Below are 20,325 nucleotides of genomic sequence, written 5' to 3'. Positions count from 1 at the left end.
ACTTAAACCCCATTGAGAACTTGTGGACAATGCTGAAGAAACAAGTCCATGTCAGAAAGCCATCAAATTTAACTGAACTGCACCAATTCTCTCAAGAGGAGTGGCCAAAGTTTCAACCAGAAGCTTGTGGATGGCTACCAAAAGTGCCTAATTGAAATGAAAATGGCCAAGGGACATGTTACCAAATATTAGCGCTGCTTTATGTATATTTTTGACCCAGCACATTTGATCACTTTTTCTGTTCACCCATAATAAAGTCATAAAAGAACCAAACTTCATGAATGTTTTTGTGACAAAGAAGTATCTGTTCCAATCACTCTAATAGAGAAAAATCAGAGTTGTATAAATAACTGGAAACTCAAGAGTCATAACATTATGTTCTTCACAAGTGTATGTAAACCTTTGACCACAACTATATATATACATACACATATATACATATATGAGCTCGTATGTCAATTTACTCGTATGTCAAATCAACGTTTCCCATAGAAATGAACTAAATACAAAATAATTCGTTCCCACCCTCTGAAACCCCCCCCACCAAAAACAGGATATTACAATGGAAACACATTTTAATTGTAATTCACCATCTACTAACAGAGTAACAAATAACTAGTGGTTATGATGTTTAATACTAAAATGAGACATTTTTCAGTACAACGCGGTGAGAGAGAGAGAGACTTGACGGATGTGCTCGCAACATAACATGGACTTTAAGTTTAACTGGGAATCCTATACACACACTTAAAAAAGTTTTAATATTACGTTACACTAAATTTAAACTTTCTTGTGCAATGGCTGTGTATTCCACTTTGGAGCCGAACTTCCTGCTTCTCCATACGTATTGGCGAGCCAGCTCAGACACGCGTACATTACTCATGATTTTCAATTATTTCGTGCTTAATATCGATTGTCATCTATGGCTTTTCTACGCACGACCCTTCATTGCACCGGCTTGCTTTGGACCCATTGTGTTTCCCTTAATTTTGCACTGACTAACGCAAAAAAAAAAACAAGGAAAAAATGCAACCCTCCGTCCAGTGCTCGTAGAGATCTTTGCACGAGGGAGATGCGACGAGAAAGACAGTGTGCTGAAATCATAAGCAGCCTCTCTTGTCTTGGCCACCAAATAACTCAATTTTAATTTAATCAGTCCACAGCACCTTCTTCAAAAATGTGCTTTAGCATACCTCAAGCGACTCTGGTTGTGGCATGTACCCCGGAAAGGCAAATCAGTGCTACTTAATTCATTAATGCTAATCAAGGCTACTTAATCTAACAGATGATGTCCTTTAAGTTGCATATCTTTTATTTCTGTATCTAAGCTTTCCGTCTACCTGCGGAAGTGCGGCTTTTGTTCCTGGTCCAGATGATGAAATTTATTGACGCGCATTGTTTTCCTAGATGCCGACAATGAGCGCTGCGACCAGTACACAGACTGTTATAGTTGCACTGCAAACACCAACGGCTGCCAGTGGTGCTCGGTGCAGTGCCTTTCCTTGGGGAGCAACTGTACCTCCGCATCGGTAACCATCGCCAAACCGTCAGCACCATTGTAGTGCCCTCGTATTGACCCCTACCCCGCCCCTCCACACACACACACACAAGGGTCCTGTGGTGGACTTTGACAGCTGTCCAAAAGACATCCCGTCCTACGTGTGCAACAAAAAGACCAGCTGCAAGAGTTGCGCCGAAGACCAGAACTGCCAATGGGAACTGCGCAACCAGGAGTGCATATCGTTACCAGGTATGTGTCCACGCTAGTCAACCAAGACATGTCGGTAATGCGGCTCCAAATTATTTTGAGTCTTACGTTGTCGCCAAAAGTCTAAAAGAATTTAGATACTTATTGTACTTTAAAATACGCGTGACCCACAATAAGATTACAATCTGATGCGTGATAAGGGGCTGCAAAAAGTTTTGGTCTAGTGGTGATGCCCTGACTCAGTATCGGTATCGACGCCCGATAAAGCTATTTTTGGAGTATCGGACATGGAATTTTATTTGTCATTTAACGGTTACATATTTTTTTGCGGTGCCCCGGTGATCGAGTTGGGTTGGGGTTGGCTGGCAACCAATTCAGGGTGTCCTCCGGCTGGTGCCTGAAGTCAGCTGGGATATGCTCCAGCACCCCAGGCAATCCTTGGGAGGATAAGCAGTACAGAAAATGAATGAATGAATAATACTTTGCATTATTTTTGCTGGATGAAAAAATTCTGCCATCTGATCAGTGTCGGCAAAACCTTGAAAAAAAAGGGGATCAGATCGGAAGTCAAAAATCAGCATCGGGTCATCCTTATTCACTACCAAACATACCTTATTTTCTCGCATATAAGCCACATTTGTCGCTCTAAAAAAGATGACTGAATCCAGGGTATGGCTTATATGCGCATAAAAAATGCGACATGCACAAAACTGCAAGGTGACAAAGACGAAACGTCATAACGCAATACAATGTGACCGATATGGTCATTTATTTAAAAATAGAGAAAAGATAAACCAATAAAACACTAAACAACATTTATTTTGATGTCTATAAATGAAATTCAAGAAGAAGAAAAAAACGTATCTTGCACAAAACGCGAAAAACTGACTTGTGCCTGTCACTGCTCGCTCACGGTGTCGCCTTCTTACCATAGTTAAACGTGCTCTGTTTGGCTAGATGCGAGTAGCCTTGATGTGTTCGTTGTGTTTACCATGTCAGCACATCCCAATAGTTGTTAAGGCTGATCGTAGGTCTTGAGGTCGATGTTAAAATATCGGCCTTGATATTTGCGTAATGTGTATCTCATGCAATTATTGCACCCTAAGACTTGGTGAATCCTAGACACAGTTCCTGGTTGTACTACGTTACTTCCTGTTTGAATTTGTCTACGTCCAGGCAACACCATTTCGGAACACAGAAAGGAAATGATTGTACATTTGTGATTATGAAATAAAACAAAATTCCGCTTTGATTTTTTTTCTTTTTATTTCTTGTTCGAAAGTGACAACTATTGCAGTAATATGAACCATCGAAAAAAATCGAGATATTTCGGCATTCCAAGCAATTTGGCCGCCACAACATCTTAAATTTCTGTTAAGAAAGTTGTAATTTCTGTCATTAAAAAGCATCAGGTTCTCATCAAGATAGACTTATTTCTTTTTTCAAATTGAATAATTTGATACTTTGCATTTACAAACACAGGCATATTAACTTCCTTATGATATTGACCCTAATAATGTGATTTGATTCATACAGTATCTTAGAAATTCCACGTGATGATTTTTCTTACGATTTTCCCATCAAAGTAACACATTTGTACTCCCTATTAAAACCATGAATATGGAGGTGAAAATTGTGAATCGGGATGCTTATATGTGAGTAATCATGGTATGTCACAAGTCATCCCATGGTTTCAAGTGCCACAGGATATTTCTTTTTTATAGTTACACGATCGCATAAGGAAAAAAAATGATTCTCATCTTTCCTCATAAGTTTGTATATACCCTTTTTCAGACTTTAGTTATGAGCAATTGAACATCATAAACAATATTGTTTATACCTTTTTGGTGGTGAATGAGTTATGATCCATTTGATGTCTATCGCTGTCATTGGCAGTGAACAATGTTCCCTCTAATTTTTTGTTTGTCTGGGCAGAAAGACAACCTCCCTGAGCACACTGAGTACCGGTGTGAGCAACATCATCATTGCTCGCTATGGGCACACACCAGTATCACACCTGCCATAAGCAGGTGCATGTCTACTACACAAATGATTTAGTAATAATAAAATGTAATGATTAATATCTATGAATGGGCGGCCCGGCAGATGAGTGGTTCGCGCGTCGGCCTCACAGCTCTGGGGTCAAATCCAGGTCGGTCCACCTTTGTTGAATTTGCATATTCTCCCTGGGCCTGCGTGGGTTTTCTCTGAGTACTCCGTTTTCCTCCCACATCCCCAAAAGATGCATTGTAGGCTGATTGGACACTCTAAAATTGCCCCTAGGTATGGGTCTGAGTGTCCATGGCTGTCCGTCTCCTTGAGCCCTGCGATCGGCTGGGCACCGATACAGGGTGTCCCCCGCCCCTGGCCCAAAGTCAGCAGGGATAGGCTCCAGCACCCCCTGCAAGTGATAAAGTGGATAGAGCGGTTCAGAAAATGAATGAAAAAATATCTATGAATAAAACATCTTCATAAATGCCATTAGAATATGCACAAATCCGACTTAAATTTTACCTTATTTTACACATCTGTCCTTCTCACTTCTCATTCTCGTTCATATGACTTTTCTGCTGAACTTGAGATAGTCAAGTTTCCATTTATATGCAATATTTTTCCATGAATTTGCTTTAATTCATTTAATAAGGGATATCCCTATATTAATGAACATATTTATATTCATGTTAATGAACATATATATATGTAAGATTGTAGCTGAGGACTAAATTCCATTTACTATAGTCCATTGTGTAGGTTGAAGACAAACAATCACACATACTAGACACACGCACGCACACAACCACACACACAGCAGATTGAGACAGTTCTCACCCGATTTCACCGCTTGTTCTTCTATTTGCATAGTAAAGTAAAAAGGAATGTATTAAGAAATATTAAAATGTATTTAAAAAAAAAGATAGAAGGGCTGTAAAACACGAAAAACATAAGAGTGGACGGAGCTGCTGCCACTGGCTGCCGCATGAACGGCGCCATCATGGGGGGAAAAAAATTGTATTTTATTTTGTGCGCTCCATATGATTTGCTGTGCGCAGAGAAGATGAGAGTAGTGCGCAATTGCGCAGCTTAGAGGGAACATTGGCAGTGAATGAATTAAACTTACTTCAAATCCGGAACATGGATCACTAATAAACTGAAATGGGTGTGTGTCTTTACAGAGAATGTTTGTGGCGAGAGCTGGCACCTGGTTGGCAACTCGTGTCTTAAGTTCCTGACGGCCAAAGACTCCTACGATAATGCCAAGCTGGCGTGCCGCAGCCAGAATGCTGTGCTGGCATCTCTTACCACTCAGAAGAAGGTGGACTTTGTCCTGAAAGAGCTGCAGATCATGAGTGTGGAGGTAAAAGTCACATGATTGGCTTCTTAGTAGCTCCAATTCTTGACACGATCAATCAATCCTAGAATTGGAGTGGAACCGCAAAGCGTGATTGGGATGGCTTTTGACCGAAATGGAGGTCTTTACTTTGTTTACCGGCATGAAGGATCCACAGAAATTGATTTGGAGAAGGGAAAGGTTTACCGATAGTGCGCTTTCATGGCCGTGAAATTGACGTCCAGAAAAAGTTTCCTCTGGTGTGGTTTCTTCTTGTTGTTTTGATTGTTATCAGAGGAAACTAAGGTTATTTTTGTACATGGCTAAAATGTTCCGGTATGTCTTGAAATAAAAAGTGCTTCTGCGATGAAAGAGTGCAGCATTTTACTCTTTCAGTGCTATTAACAACAATAGATGCCCAATCGTGGCTCTTTTCATCCTTGTGCTGTGGAATTAAATTAGTTTTTTTTATTAATTCATTTGAAGTTGGGGCAGTGAATGAACACATGTTGATTCGCTACCAACCATCCTACCTGTATTTCCGTCAATGGCAGCCAATTAATTAATATTTCACCAAATTTTGAATTTGTACATATTGGCTGTTCAAATCACCAAATGAATTCATGGTTCTGATACGTTCTTTCATTAATTTAATAATTCATTTTCTACACCGCTTATCCTTGTCAGGGTTTTGGGAAACTGGAGTCTCTTTGTAGCAGACTTAGAGCAAAGGGTGGACTACACCCTAGATTGGTCGCTCGTCAGTCGTAGCACACATAGAATCACACGCCATCTCACCCACTCTGCCCGCATCGAAGTCAGTGAAAAGAACCACTGCACTATCCCGTGATGTACTCAAACATGATCAAATAAATAAATACGCAAATATATGTATAAATGAATCGACAAAATAAAAATTAGTTTTTTTAAATTTAATTAAAATAAATGAATAAAATCTAGTAAATTAAAAATAAAGAACAAGTTAAAAACAAAACATTTTATTGACCACCAGCCCTCCCCAATCAACTGGATTTGACGTGTATCGCGAAACAGCATACCCTTGCATAATCTGTGAAGTAGAAACCATTTTTTTAACAATTATTATACAATTAAATACTCTATTATACATGGAAAAGAAAGAACAAACCATTTTACAGGCTTAATCATTTGTTTCACTAATAAAAGTACTGTACTTTAGAAACGTTTTTTTCAACAAATGATTTTAATCATCAATGAGAACAGAAGGCTTTCATATTGCGGAGATTAACTTTATCTGCGATAGATAGCATCTTCCACTGCCTTTTGGGCGCTGCTGCAGGTGCTTTTGTCGGTCCAGAGCGTTTTGTCAACATTATGGGTTTTAGAGAAACTCGAAATTGCAAGAGAATTTGCACGTACGTAATGTTAATTTGGCAAGCTGCTTTACGTACCTGTACATATTAAACTGCAACATTATTGACGTACAGGTAGAGAAGAAGCGGAGTGACTTTTTAGCCAATCAGAATGCAGAACACTATGCACGATGTAAATCCGTGAAGTAGCGAAATCGTGAAAAGTAAACGGCGTTATAGCGAGGGATACCTGTAATTGGTGTTCCAGTCATTAAACTGACATTAACTTGGACCCAAGTTATGTTTTGGTGAAAAGGTTTTCACCCTGATCCACCGCGTGCTTTTGCCTGCAAACAGTACCCCTCGGGTGGCCACAAGAGTGGTGCAAACCACTCAAAGATTCGTAGTTGTTGTATTTTCATCCAAAAATGCCTGAAAACAACCATAATGCAAGGCGGGTGCACGCTCATCATGTCGCCTCAACGTCCCCTATTTTTGCCTTTTAACCACAAAATTAATTTTTGCTTGAAAACCAGTTTTATTCTGGTTTGCCAGGTCAAGGCTGGCGGACAGGGGCGTGTGCAAGCTGTCATCAGGTTTAAACTACTGGAAGTGGCATGGGCCAGAATAAATCACGCAAAAAAAAAAGTCGTCTAAGGGGATTTGCATTAATGCCATTATTAATGTGTTTATCTGACAGCAGTATAGTAAATTAACCAAATAGTAAAGTGAATATATAGCATACAATGATTTATTTGTCTTTAGAAACATTAAAAAGCCCTGACAGTGTATAAGTTGAGTTTAAAAGATTTTGTTGTCACTACTTTTTAGCACAAGGCGATGGTGACTCCCTGGGTGGGCCTTCGCAAGATCAATGTGTCCTACTGGTGCTGGGAGGACATGTCCCCGTTCACCAACACGTCACTGCAGTGGCTGCCGGGCGAACCCAGTGATGCTGGCTTCTGCGGCTACCTGGCTGAAGCTGCCTCCAGCGGGCTCAAGGCTCAGACCTGCATCAGCCCCGTCAACGGAAGCCTCTGCGAGCGCCCAGGTGGGTACGAAAGCCGCCCGACTGACCCTCCGCTCGGCACTCTCACACACTGTTTTACCACAGCCAACTACAGCGCCAAACAGTGCCGCACGCCCTGTGCCATGCGTGCCACCTGTGGTGAGTGCACCAGCAGCAGCTCCGATTGCATGTGGTGCAGCAACATGAAGCAATGTGTGGAGTCCAACGCCTACGTGGCATCCTTCCCGTACAGCCAGTGCATGGAGTGGTACACCTTGAGCACCTGTCCGCGTAAGCCCACTTTGTCAAATATTTGCAAACGTTGCCGCCTACGGCTTTCAAATTTCATCCAGCTGTCATAAAACTGTTTCATTGCATCTTCAATCAGCGTTTAAACCAGGAATGTCAAATTCGATTCTCGGGGGCCATATTGTCGTAGGACCGCTATGTCTGTGTCTCGATTATTCATTGACTAATCGAAAATCAAATGAATCAACATCTAAGATCAATGAATTGTTGAGACAAAGTTAATCTAAAACATTTTGAGCCTCTTAACAGCTAATATGCTCATATTTTTTCTTTTTGTTTACATTTTTAAAGAAAAATGGGGGAAGAGAACAGTAAATATCTTAATTAAATTTTTTTTGTTAAAATTTTTGTTTAAAAAAGCAAATATAAGTGTTCCCATTTTAGTTTTTTTTTAATCAATTCACATTTTTCATCAAAATTATAACAGGGAAAAACTACATTTTACTATTTATTTATTCTGTAAATGATTCTTTATTCTATGTAAATTAAAATAATAAAACTTTATACAAAAATACAAAAAAGGGGAAGATATTTGATTGATTAAAAAAATACTAAAGAAATGAAAAGGAAACAAAACCATTAGTTTTTAAAAATGTTTTGAAACAAGTTAATTTAGTTTACATTTAAAAAAATGAAAGTAAATAATCAGATTTTACATTTAAAAAAAGGAATGCGTAAATAATCAGATTTTACATTTTAAAAAAGGAAAGCGTAAATAATCAGATTTTACGTTCGAGTACCAAAAAAGTAATATCTTAAATTTATTTTCACAAGAAAAATGAAGTCGATTTACATAATGTATGCATTTTGAGTAACACGTGTCACCACCTGACGTAAAGGCTGTGACCACAAAACTATTGGGAGTAAAAAAACGTCGTAATATTACGAGATTTAAGTTCTTTTCTTGTTTTTACATTGCGTGAAACGGAAATTGTTTGGTTTCAAGGGCATGTAAAGTCTGGGTGAGCACAACATTGCTTTTCACGCCATATTAGGAGATTTAAGAAATATTAGGAATAAAAATCATTAAATTATGAGATTAAGAACATTACACAACAACGTTGATCCAACAACGATTGCTTTTGATGAGTTTTCATCATTTTTTGCCCACTAAAATTTGTTATAGCGACAGGAAAACTGTCAATGGCAATGAAACTGTTGATTGTGAATTGTGTGGAACAGCGGAGAACTGTTCAGGCTACCGCACTTGCGGCCAGTGTTTGGAACACCCAGGCTGCGGATGGTGCACGGATGCCAGCAACACAGGCAAAGGCCAGTGCATGGAGGGTTCGTACCGAGGCCCCTTCCAAACCTCGGTGCCAGCGCCGTCCACTCTACCAGGCCTGCCCGCCGACCCGCCTCCCGCCCTTAACACTAGCATGTGCCCCGCCGAGGCCCTCTACAACTGGTCCTTCATACACTGCCCAGGTTAGGCTAAAACCCCTTTTAATACCACAATGAAACATGCACATAATTTTCAAGTTGCACTTGCCCTCCTTCCTTCAGCGTGTCAGTGCAATGGTCACAGCCGGTGCGTCAACCAGAGTGTGTGCGAAAAGTGCGAAGACCTGACCACTGGACGTCACTGCGAGAGCTGCGTCTCGGGTTTTTACGGTGACCCTACCAACGGCGGCGGCTGCCAACGTCAGTAGACCGCTCTTAAAAAGGCACATCTTATTCTTTACCCATTAACTGCACCTTTTTTTTTGGCCACAGCGTGCAAGTGTAACGGGCATGCCAGCATGTGCAACCCCAGCAATGGCAAATGTTTCTGTACGACCAAAGGCGTCAAAGGAGACCGCTGCCATCTGTAAGTTCTTGTCTGGCATCATTGGTAATAGACATCCAATACATTTGGACTGTGATATTTTAGCACTCTCTTTAACATGATAATTTTCACACATTTACATGATAAATTCCACATTTTAGAATGATCAAAATATTTTAGCATTATAGTGTGATGGATATCCATTATTACAATATTAATTTTTACTTTCAGTTTGTAATGTGAAAAGTTTCACATTTGCACATGATGAATTTCTTATTTTAGCTGGATAAGTTTCTATTTTTACCATGATATTTTTTTGCTTCTCAACTTGACAGCTTTCACATCTTCACATCATGAATTTAACATTCTTGGCTGATAAGTGAGTAAACTTTGTACATTTAGTGCTTTTTGCAGACAAGCAGCAGTTGCTACTTTCTCCAAGTTCAAATGGATGAGATGTCTCGCCATAATACAAAAAAAATATTATTTAGCAAATGATTTTTTGATTTTAACAATTTACTTAATGCAGTCAAAATGTAGTTTCCTTATTTTAAACAGATATGTTATTTTGCATTAGTTTTTATCCATCTAATTGCACTCAAACCGTTATTATTTTAAATGTTTTGACCTAATAACTGCTTTTTAAGAAGCCCACCTTGGGGTATTCCAATTCAACACCGCCAATGCGAAACACATTTTTTCTCCACTCCAGTAGGTAAACTTAGCATCTTTGTTATCATCAAACAACCCACTGGACATCAGATTGTCCTCAATGCCTCTGTCACACTATCATACTGTACATGCAAGCACTTTCCCATAATAATGCGTGATGAGTAATAGACATACCTTACCTTAATATGAACAAAATTGAAAAAAATACCAGTTTGAGTGGGTTCCTTCACAATGTTACCATCTTTGAATGGCTTTTTATGCCTAGCAAGAATTCGAAAAATATCACTAACTTTTGCGTAGTGTACTCTGACTCTTGACCACTTCCCGGCTTCAGCACATCGTGTTTTTTTTATATTGAGTATAAAAAAAACTTCATAAAATGTCAAAATCCATGCTGAAACTCGCAAGTGGAAGATGGGATTAAAAAATGGGGGGAGTCAAGGCTGCGCTTCCTTGGCGCTGACTTGGGTGGCACTCTGAAGATGCGATATCTTACCCTAGAAGAATGACGCCCAAATAATATAAAAGTCCAAGAAGGACGACGTCTTGCCATTTCCTGGTTTCTTCATATTATATTTCAAATAACACTCATTACCTGTGGAGAAACACTACACCGAGCTTATTCCAGTTTTGTTTGAATTTCGAATCGTCCTTGAAAATGCCTCCTAAGCGCCAATGAACCCAAGAAAGAATGAGACATGATCACAGTGACCGAAAAAGTGACGTTGCTATGCTAAAGACGTAGCACGCCATTGCGGCAAAAATGAATGTACCGTGTGTTTTACCAAGAAAGAAGCAGCGAACATTCGGAAGACGGCTACAATATCCTTTTCCGAGGACAGTAGGCGCGTGGGAACCCTATGAATAAAAAAACAGCATTATGAGGGATTTATGCCGTAGATACGGCCGTGAAGCTGGCATGATGAGTTTTTTTTCTTCTGATTTGTACTTCGAGCTGGGCGATAAATCAACGCTAAATATCCTGAAATAATTTTTGTCAACGATAATATGAAAAACTTTCGAGAAAAATTCAATAATTTTAAACTGTAATTACACCACCCGAACTCCACTGAGAACGGGGGCGCTGCTGCGAGATGAACGCTTGTTCCAGACCAACGCCCAGGAGAAGAGGAGGATAACGAGGAAACGTGTTTTTAGCATGTTAGCAATAGAGGCTAACACGGAGCATGAACACAAAAGGACAATAACATGGCCAAAATAAGCGATTACGAGATGTAATACAACACATAGCCGACCCACTCAAAGATCCAAGTGAATTCTCCCTGGCATTTTCTTTTCTTTTTTTTTTCTGTGCAAAGAGCAGCCTTATTGAAAATGTCCTTAACCCACTGTCCTCATTTGAGGACAACCTGTAATTTTTTTTACTAACACACCTGAATCAAATAATTGGGATCGGTATCAAGTTTCTGGACAGCTTGCTGACGAGTTGTCATTTGATTCAGGTATGGTAGAGGAGGCCGAAATGGAAAACAGACCGGATAGCGGCTCTCAAGGACCAGAGTTGGCCACCCGTGCTATAAATTGTCCATAAGGGTGGGTGTTTGACTCATTGTGTCCTGCGATTAGCTGGCGACTAATTCAGGATGTACTCCGTCTACCCCCGTAGTTAACTAGGACAGCCCCGTCACCCTTGTTAGGATAAGCAGTAGAGAAAACAAATGAATAAAGGAATGAAATAAGATGTATAATTAATGAATTAATTTTAATTTGACAGTATGTACTGTCCTGTTTTCTGTTATGTTTTGTTTTATGTGGTTGTGTTCATGTTTTCTTCTATTGTGGTGGAAATTCATACCTCCCCGTGGTCCACACTGTGCATTTTTGTCACGCGTGGCCATTAAATAAGTGCCACGGTGGGCATCATTTCAAGGCCCAGCTTGATTTTTGCCGGCCACACGCTGAGAAAAGCTTGCTGGCGCACAGCGGGTCGGACATTACGCATCTGTTCATTAACGCCCGTGGATGGATTGTGATTACTTTTTAACACACACTGAACAAATAATGTTCATGCTCATCTTTTGTTTTTTGCTTCAGTGGAGCAGAACGAAGTAACCATGATTTTTATTTATCCCTTAACTTGGGTGTTTACTTTTGACTTTGTTTTCCAGTTGTGAGCTGGAGAACCGTTACCAAGGCAACCCGCTCAAAGGCACTTGCTACTGTAAGTACCGTTCAAACCAACCATCATTAATGATGGAATTTCAATTAATTTGGTTGAAAAAGACAATTTATTAGGTAATTACAGTGGGGCAAATAAGTATTTAGTTGTGCAAGTTCTTCTACTTGAAAAGATTAGAGAGGCCTGTAATTGTCAACATGGGTAAACCTCAACCATGAGAGACAGAATGTAGAAAAAAAACAGAAAATCACATTGTTTGATTTTTATAGAATTTATTTCCTAACTAGAGTGAAAAAATAGTATTTGGTCACCTACAAACAAGCAAGATTTCTGGCTGTCAAAGAGGTCTTGTAACGAGGTTTAACGAGGTCTCCACTCGTTACCTGTATTAAATAGCATCTATTTTAACTCATTATCGGTATAAAAGACACCTGTCCACAACCTCAGTCTCTCACACTCCAAACTCCACTATGGTCAAGACCAAAGAGCTGTCCAAGGACACCAGAGACAAAATTGTAGACTGGGAAGACTGAATCTGCAATAGGTAAAACGCTTGGCGTAAAGAAATCAACTGTGGGAGCAATTATTAGAAAATGGAAGACATACAAGACCACTGATAATCTCCCTCGATCTGGGGCTCCAGGCAAGATCTCACCCCATGGCATTAAAATAATAACAAGAACGGTTAGCAAAAATCTCAGAACCACACAGGGGGACCTAGTGAATGACCTACAGAGAGCTGGGACCACAGTAACAAAGGCTACTATCAGTAACACAATGCGCCGCCAGGGACTCAAATCGTGCACTGCCAGACGTGTTCCCTTGCTGAAGCCTGTACATATCCAGGCCTGTCTGCGGTTCGCTAGAGAGCATTTGTATGATCCAGAAGAGGACTGGGAGAATGTGTTATGGTCAGATGAAACCAAAATAGAACTTTTTGGTAGAAACACAGGTTATCGTGTTTGAAGGAGAAAGAATACCGAATTGCATCCGAAGAACACCATACCCACTGTGAAGCATGGGGGTGGAAACATCATGCTTTGGGGCTGTTTTATAGCAAAGGGACCAGGACGATTGATCTGTGTACAGGAAAGAATGAATGGGGCCATGTATCGAGAGATTTTGAGTTAAAATCTCCTTCCATCAGCAAGGACATTGAAGATGAGACGTGGCTGGGTCTTTCAGCATGACAATGATCACAATGACACACAGCCAGGGCAACAAAGGAGTGGCTTTGTAAGAAGCATTTCAAGGTCCTGGAGTGGCCTAGCCAGTCTCCAGATCTCAACCCCATAGAAAATCTGTAGAGGGAGTTGAATGTCCATGTTGCCCAACAACAGCCCCAAAACATCACTGTTCTAGAAGAGATCTGCATGAAGGAATGGGCCAAAATACCAGCAACAGTCTGTGAAAAGGTTGTGAAGAGTTACAGAAAACATTTGGTCTCCGTTTTTGCCAACAAAGGGTACATAACAAAATATCGAGATGATACCCTGCAGCAATACACTGAAGTTCCAGGAAGAGGAAGTGAGACTGGAAATGCGGTCTGTGAATACCAGGAAGGCTGCTGGACCTGATGGAGTACCTGGGAAGGTGCTCAAAGCCTGTGCTGACCAGCTGGCTGGAGTCTTCACAAAAATCTTCAATTGTTCCCTGCAACAATCCATCATTCCATCCTGCCTGAAATCTGCCACCATTATTCCTGTCCCCAAAAAGCCAACCATCGACAGCATGAATGATTATAGGCCTGTTGCTCTCACGCCTGTGATCATGAAGTGCTTTGAAAAGTTGATAGCCCGCCATATCAGGAATACAATCTCTCCCTCAGTTGACCCTCACCAGTTTGCTTATAGAGCTAACAGGTCCACTGAGGATGCTATCACCATTGCTCTACATACAGCATTGAGCCACCTGGAACATAATGGGAATTACGTGAGGATGCTTTTCATTGACTATAGCTCAGCCTTCAACACCATGAAACCGGACATTCTGACTAACAAACTCTCCCACCTCGGACTATCCTCCTCCATCTGCTGTTGGATAAAGAACTTCCTAACCAACCGACCACAAACTGTTAGACTTGGTTCCCACCTTTCTTCCTCCATTACACTGAGCACTGGCTCCCCTCAAGGCTGTGTACTGAGTCCTCTTCTGTACTCCCTGTACACTTATGACTGTACACCAACCCACCGGTCCAACTACATCATCAAATTTGCTGATGACACCACTGTGGTCGGACTCATCTCAGGAGGGGATGAGGCGGCCTATAGAGACGAGGTCAACAAACTGTCTTCGTGGTGCTTGATGAACAACCTCACACTGAACAACACAAAAACTAAAGAAATAATCCTGGACTTCCGCAAACAGAGCACAGATCTGGCCCCACTCCTCATAAATGGAGTTCGTGTAGACAGGGTCCAGTCCTTTAAATTCCTGGGGGTCCACGTAACGGACAAGCTCTCCTGGTCCACAAACACCACGGCAGTAGTGAAGAAGGCCCAGAAACGACTCCATTTCCTGAGGGTACTCAGGAGGAACAACTGGGACACTAAGCTTCTGGTAACCTTCTATAAAGTCACTGTGGAGAGCATCCTGGCATACGGCATCACAGTGTGGTACGCTGGAAGCACGGCAGCAGACAAAAAGGCCATGCAGAGAGTGATCAACACTGCCCAGAGGATCGTCGGCTGCTCTCTGCCCTCACTGGAGGATATTGCCAGCCCTCGTTACCTCAGCAGAGCCGGGACCATTGTTGGGGACCCGGACCACCCTGGTCACGACCTATTCCAGCTGCTTCCCTCTGGCAGGCGCTACTGGTCTCACAAGGCACGGACAAAGAGGTTTAAGGACAGCTTCTTTCCCACAGCCATCAGGACTCTAAATTGCAGTAGCACGACACACAATCCCCTCTGTGTAACAACTTCGGGGTGAGGAAAGATGAAGGACGTTGGGCGACGATCTGCCTCCTGCTGGCTGACTGGGTAAGTAGGCAGACAGTGGGAGGTAAGTGATCCATTTTATTCTTTGTTGGCATCGGTGAGGCAAACCTTTCGCAGTCGCCGGGAGTTGGTTGCGCTCGGGAGGTGATGCGATGTATCCATCACGGCAGAATGCCAGCAAGTCTGAAACTATCACTTGGTTGGGCTCTTGCCTGAGAATAGTGCACTTTGTGGAGAAGCACCTTCAATTTCGTCATACGCAGCAGGGTATGATGACAATTAGGTTTTTGTCTAGTCAATGATGATGACAAGCCTAAGTCTGATTTTATTTTATTTTTTATTTATCTTTTGGTATTGACCAAATACTTATTTTCCACCATGATTTGCAAATAGATTCTTTAAAAATCAAACAATGTGATTTTCTCTTTTTCCCCCACATTCTGTCTCTCAAGGTTGAGGTTTACCCATGTTGACAATTACAGGCCTCTAATCTTTTCAAGTAGGATAACTTGCACAATTGGTGGTTGACTAAATACTTATTTGCCACACTGTATTTAGACACCACATATCATTTTGTAAGATGGTTTTATGTCAGATAAATGAATCATCATCAAATTTTATGTACACATTTGCTTGCACATTTGCACACTAACCAATGAAAATATCACAACAATAAACTCAATTTTCTTTAGTTTAGGGAGGATTTAACCTGATAGAGGACTTTGATTTAACTTGGTGATGTTCAAACTATTCTACAAAGGGCCACAGCGTGGACAGTTTAACTATCACGGGGGTATTCAAAGATCTCCTTTTCAAGGAGTCAAACTCCCGGATGATTTGGAATTTCATATCATCACTGTCTTTGTTTTTTTGTTTTTTGTCTTTTATCAGTGCTTCCAAATTCCCCATTTCGCATAGCAGATTATTTGTTCCTCCACTTCAAGTTTAGCATTTGGAGTACTGCTGCTGCATTTTCATCAAAAATTTCATTTGACGAAACATTTTTTCCATAATTTGTTGCCGCATCCCTGAAAAGGGGCTTATTGGCGATTTCAGAAATCGATTTCAAATTTCCAAATCCTTTGCCGCCATCCCTGAAAAAGGGCTTATTGGCTATTTCAGAAATCGATTCCAAATTTCTAAATCCTTTTCCACCTTGATATCTAACCGATTGATTATATCTTGGTGGCCAGCCAATCAAAAACACAAGAAGACAGACAACCATTCACGCTCACACTCATAAGACATCAGTGGTCTGCAAATTTTCATCACTGGTGAAGAGCGCCATCCCCAGTCTGGGCTTCTTGGCAGCTAATCACCTTTTTCTGTCCTATCAGCAATAATCATTCCCAAAGGAAATAGGTCAAAGTCATTTGGTTGACATCAATTGTTCGATGCTTATGCAATCCGTATATAATTAATATTCAAATAGTCATTAATATGGCCCACGCCAAAGCATATTTCACCTGCTCAGGACAAAACAAGGAATGTTTCCCGTGCACTGAAAACATCCCATGCCTCTCCCGTCCTAGGGAAATCATGCCTATCCTAAATTATTTATTTTATCTAAATAACAATTTACCTAATAATTTGGATGAATGCCATTTCTGCATTGTCATTTTCATGTTTGATATCATTAACAACCAAATAGCTAACCCACCCAAGGATAGCTAAATTTACTGGCTGAATTCCTATTGAATTACTATTGACTCGTCTCACCCCCACCAAAGAGACGATGTGTACTTAAGATAAGAGTCATTTTCTGCATCAACACTGCACACAAAATATTTTAACTCCACTTTATGCACCTCAAGTCAACTCTCCTCACACCTTCAGCTGCTTTTCCCACACTTTCTATTCTATTCACTTACAAAACTCGTATCTTCAACAATTCCCCTTCTACACTCATCAACCCTTCCATATCCCTCAAATTGGGACAGAAACCATGCCTCTCCCCGACCATCGCAGCAAACACAGGCAGCCCCCCACACTACGCATCCACACATACCCCACATCTGGCAACCCTCCGATCTCCATTCTGCAGTCTGGCAACAAACCCATCTCCCTTGTCGCTTTCCGACCCATATTAATCACGTACTTAATATTTTAAACAATAACAATATTATAAACAACAATTATATTCTAAATTTACCGAATTGATCTCAATACTTCGTGATTCACCCAAACACCATGATGTGCTTCCCTGCAGAAGCTGCCGCCTGTGTGACCCGACCTCAGATAAGCAGGAAAAATGGTCTAAGGGTTATTTTAGGGATTTTTTTTTATCAGATATGTCATTTGTGAAATATTTTGTGAATAGTTAAAACTATTAATGGAATGTAGCATGAATACGAATCATATGAATGGATTGTTTTTAAGGTTTTTGGTCAAAAAATTGTCTTATCGTCAAAGGATCTGAAATGCTGGAAAATTTTGAAATATTTACAAAATAGTATTTTAAAATTTGAATGTAACAGGAATATGTAATGCTGACTTTTGCTCTACCAGACACCTTGCTGATCGACTACCAGTTCACCTTTAGCTTGTCTCAGGAAGATGACCGATATTACACAGCTATCAACTTTGTGGCCACACCCGAGGAGGTGAGTTGCGGACTTTTCGCTGTCTTGAGCGTCGCTTTTTGCATAGGACTATTATTTCCATCTCTTTCCTCCTTAGCCAAATCGCGATTTAGACATGTTCATCAATGCGTCCAAGAACTTCAACTTGAACATTACATGGGCCTCCAGCTTCACAGGTAAGCGACTACCTTCGTTTTGATTTTCCAAATAAACCCGTGAAGTACTGAAATCCTAAACCATGGGAGCAACGAACCTCTATTAAATGCTACATTCAGATCGAGTTGCGCGAAGTGATTAATATACTAAAGTCATTGCAGTTTCCACTACATACCTTTGATGTGTTGTTGTTGTCTCGGTAGCCCTCCCTTTTTCCACTATGGCCTGGGAAAGTAGCGTCAGTCCCAAATGTGTGTTTGTGTATGTGTGTGTATGTGTGTGTATGTGTGTGTATGTGTGTGTGTGTGTATGTGTATGTGTGTATGTGTGTATGTGTGTGTATGTGTGGGTGTGTGTGTGGGTGTGTGTATGTGTGTGTTTGTATGTGTGTGTATGTGTGTGTATGTGTGTGTATGTTTATGTGCGTGTGTATGTGTAGGTGTATGTGTGTGTATGCGTGTGTATGTGTATGTGTGTGTGTATGTGTATGTCTGTGTGTATGTGTGGGTGTGTGTGTGGGTGTGTGTATGTGTGTGTGTATGTGTGTGTGTATGTGTGTGTGTGTATGTGTGTGTAGGTTTAAGTGTAGGTGTTAGTGTAGGTGTGTGTATGTGCGTGTGCGTGTGTATGTATATATGTATATATTAACAGGCATACCTCTACTTATGAAATTAGGCCTCTCTAATATTTTCAAGTAGGATAACTTGCACAATTGGTGGTTGACTAAATACTTATTTGCCCAACTGTAAATAAGTCAAAATGGATTGGATGTGACGAACTGGTTGAAAATGAAAGAAGGAATGGACTGGATGTCTAGCGCCAATGAGTTCAATGAGTGCCCTATTTGGGTTTAAAAAAAATCCCAATTCATGTGAGAATGGTTGAAATTCATAGCAGGAGAATAAAAGAATCCCCACTTTTGTTTGTGTATCATAATCAATGACCCTGAAAGACTTAACAAAGTATTTTGTTTGTGTTGTGGACGGGTCCAGCGGGCACGCAAAGCGGTGAGGAGGTTCCTATTGTGTCACGCAGCAACATCAGAGAATTCAAGAACAGCTTCTCCAACGAGAACTTTGACTTCCGCAACAGTCCTAACATCACCTTCTTCGTGTACGTCAGCAACTTCACCTGGCCTATCAAGATACAGGTGAGAAGTTTATTAGTTAACGCAAGTGTCGCTTAACGACAGCAAAACAGCGCAAGCTATTTTTCTATCTTCAGTTGAATGATGGAGTGGAGTAATTGTAAAAATTATGGCAAAGATAATTATTATCATTATCAGGCTGGATCACATAGCATAGTGCAATTTATTACTAAGTTAAAATCAATTACAAAAGAAAAGTAAATATTGTATGCAAACTTAATGTTTGTTTTTACTATAGTCTGCAGCCATTGAAGAACAACCACAGCTGAAACAATGTGCTATACAGAAATACAAACTTTTAAAAAAAGAACGTAATACAGTTGTCACACATTTCTGCATCTAAGTTATCAAACTCCGAATATAGATTGAACGATTATCGGCGCCGATATTTGGCAATTTGACATACATACGAGTGTCCCAACATATGAGAAATTTGAGATACAAGGACATTTCAGAGCCAATTTTTGCCTTGAGAAACGAGACAAATTTGAGATACGAGCATACCAGATGAAAAAAAAGCCAAAAACAGGATATTGGATTGGAAAAACATTTTTATTTGTTCTAATTCGACCTAATCTATTAACAAAGTAACAAAAAACTAGTGGTTAAGATGTTTAATATTACTAAAATTAGTTTGATTTCACGGAGGGCAAAGAGAGAGAGCGAGGGAGAGACTTTTTTATAGAAATTATTACTTATTTGGGCCTTTTGCCGAGAAAGCGCACTTTGTGGAGAAGCACCACCAATTTCGTCTTACGCAGCTGGGTATGATGACAATTAGGTTTTTGTCGAGTCAATGATGATGACAAAGCCTATGTCTGATGATGATGATTATTATTATTATAACATAACATAAACAAATTTAAATGAACTTCAATTACGATGCATACGCACTCAAAAATAAGTTTAATCTAACCTTACACTAAACTTAATTCTAATTTTGTTTTACATTTTTATACCTTTCTTCTCCCGGATTGGCTCTATTTGCCCCAATATAATAAGCAACTGCACACACTGACACCACAGTTACCTTCGGAGGTTGTTGCTTGACGCCGCCACTGTAAGGCGCTGTGGTGTTGAGGTTTTCATGTGCGCTTGGCTTATGCTGAACAACTATTTGTTTTGGGGGGTGGCTGATATGTTCAATAGCACAGTTTTATTGTTGCCCGTGGCAACTCTGAACTCACTGGCTTCTAACGCCCGTGATGGACAAATTAGGGTTGCTTTAACCCGGGC

At 40.5% G+C, this 20,325-nt stretch overlaps 1 protein-coding gene across 2 annotated transcripts in view; it reads left to right on the top strand.

Annotated features, from left to right (window-relative positions):
* The window catches only part of atrn (attractin), a 97,980-nt gene that overhangs the window by 41,563 nt on the left and 36,092 nt on the right, over window positions 1-20,325 (top strand). For both annotated transcript variants that reach the window (XM_077620386.1, XM_077620385.1), the window contains exons 13-24: window positions 1,408-1,529; window positions 1,612-1,750; window positions 4,882-5,063; window positions 7,199-7,418; window positions 7,482-7,667; window positions 8,868-9,113; window positions 9,192-9,329; window positions 9,402-9,495; window positions 12,255-12,307; window positions 17,713-17,807; window positions 17,884-17,962; window positions 18,935-19,092. In XM_077620386.1, coding sequence (XP_077476512.1) covers window positions 1,408-1,529; window positions 1,612-1,750; window positions 4,882-5,063; window positions 7,199-7,418; window positions 7,482-7,667; window positions 8,868-9,113; window positions 9,192-9,329; window positions 9,402-9,495; window positions 12,255-12,307; window positions 17,713-17,807; window positions 17,884-17,962; window positions 18,935-19,092 — 1,712 coding nt within the window. The remainder of the gene's footprint in view (window positions 1-1,407; window positions 1,530-1,611; window positions 1,751-4,881; window positions 5,064-7,198; window positions 7,419-7,481; window positions 7,668-8,867; window positions 9,114-9,191; window positions 9,330-9,401; window positions 9,496-12,254; window positions 12,308-17,712; window positions 17,808-17,883; window positions 17,963-18,934; window positions 19,093-20,325) is intronic.

Source organism: Stigmatopora argus, chromosome 15 (genome assembly GCF_051989625.1).
Source record: "Stigmatopora argus isolate UIUO_Sarg chromosome 15, RoL_Sarg_1.0, whole genome shotgun sequence".
NCBI lineage: Eukaryota > Metazoa > Chordata > Actinopteri > Syngnathiformes > Syngnathidae > Stigmatopora > Stigmatopora argus.
The sequence above is the reverse complement of the archived record's forward strand: the minus strand, read 5'-3'. Positions and strand labels throughout refer to the sequence as shown.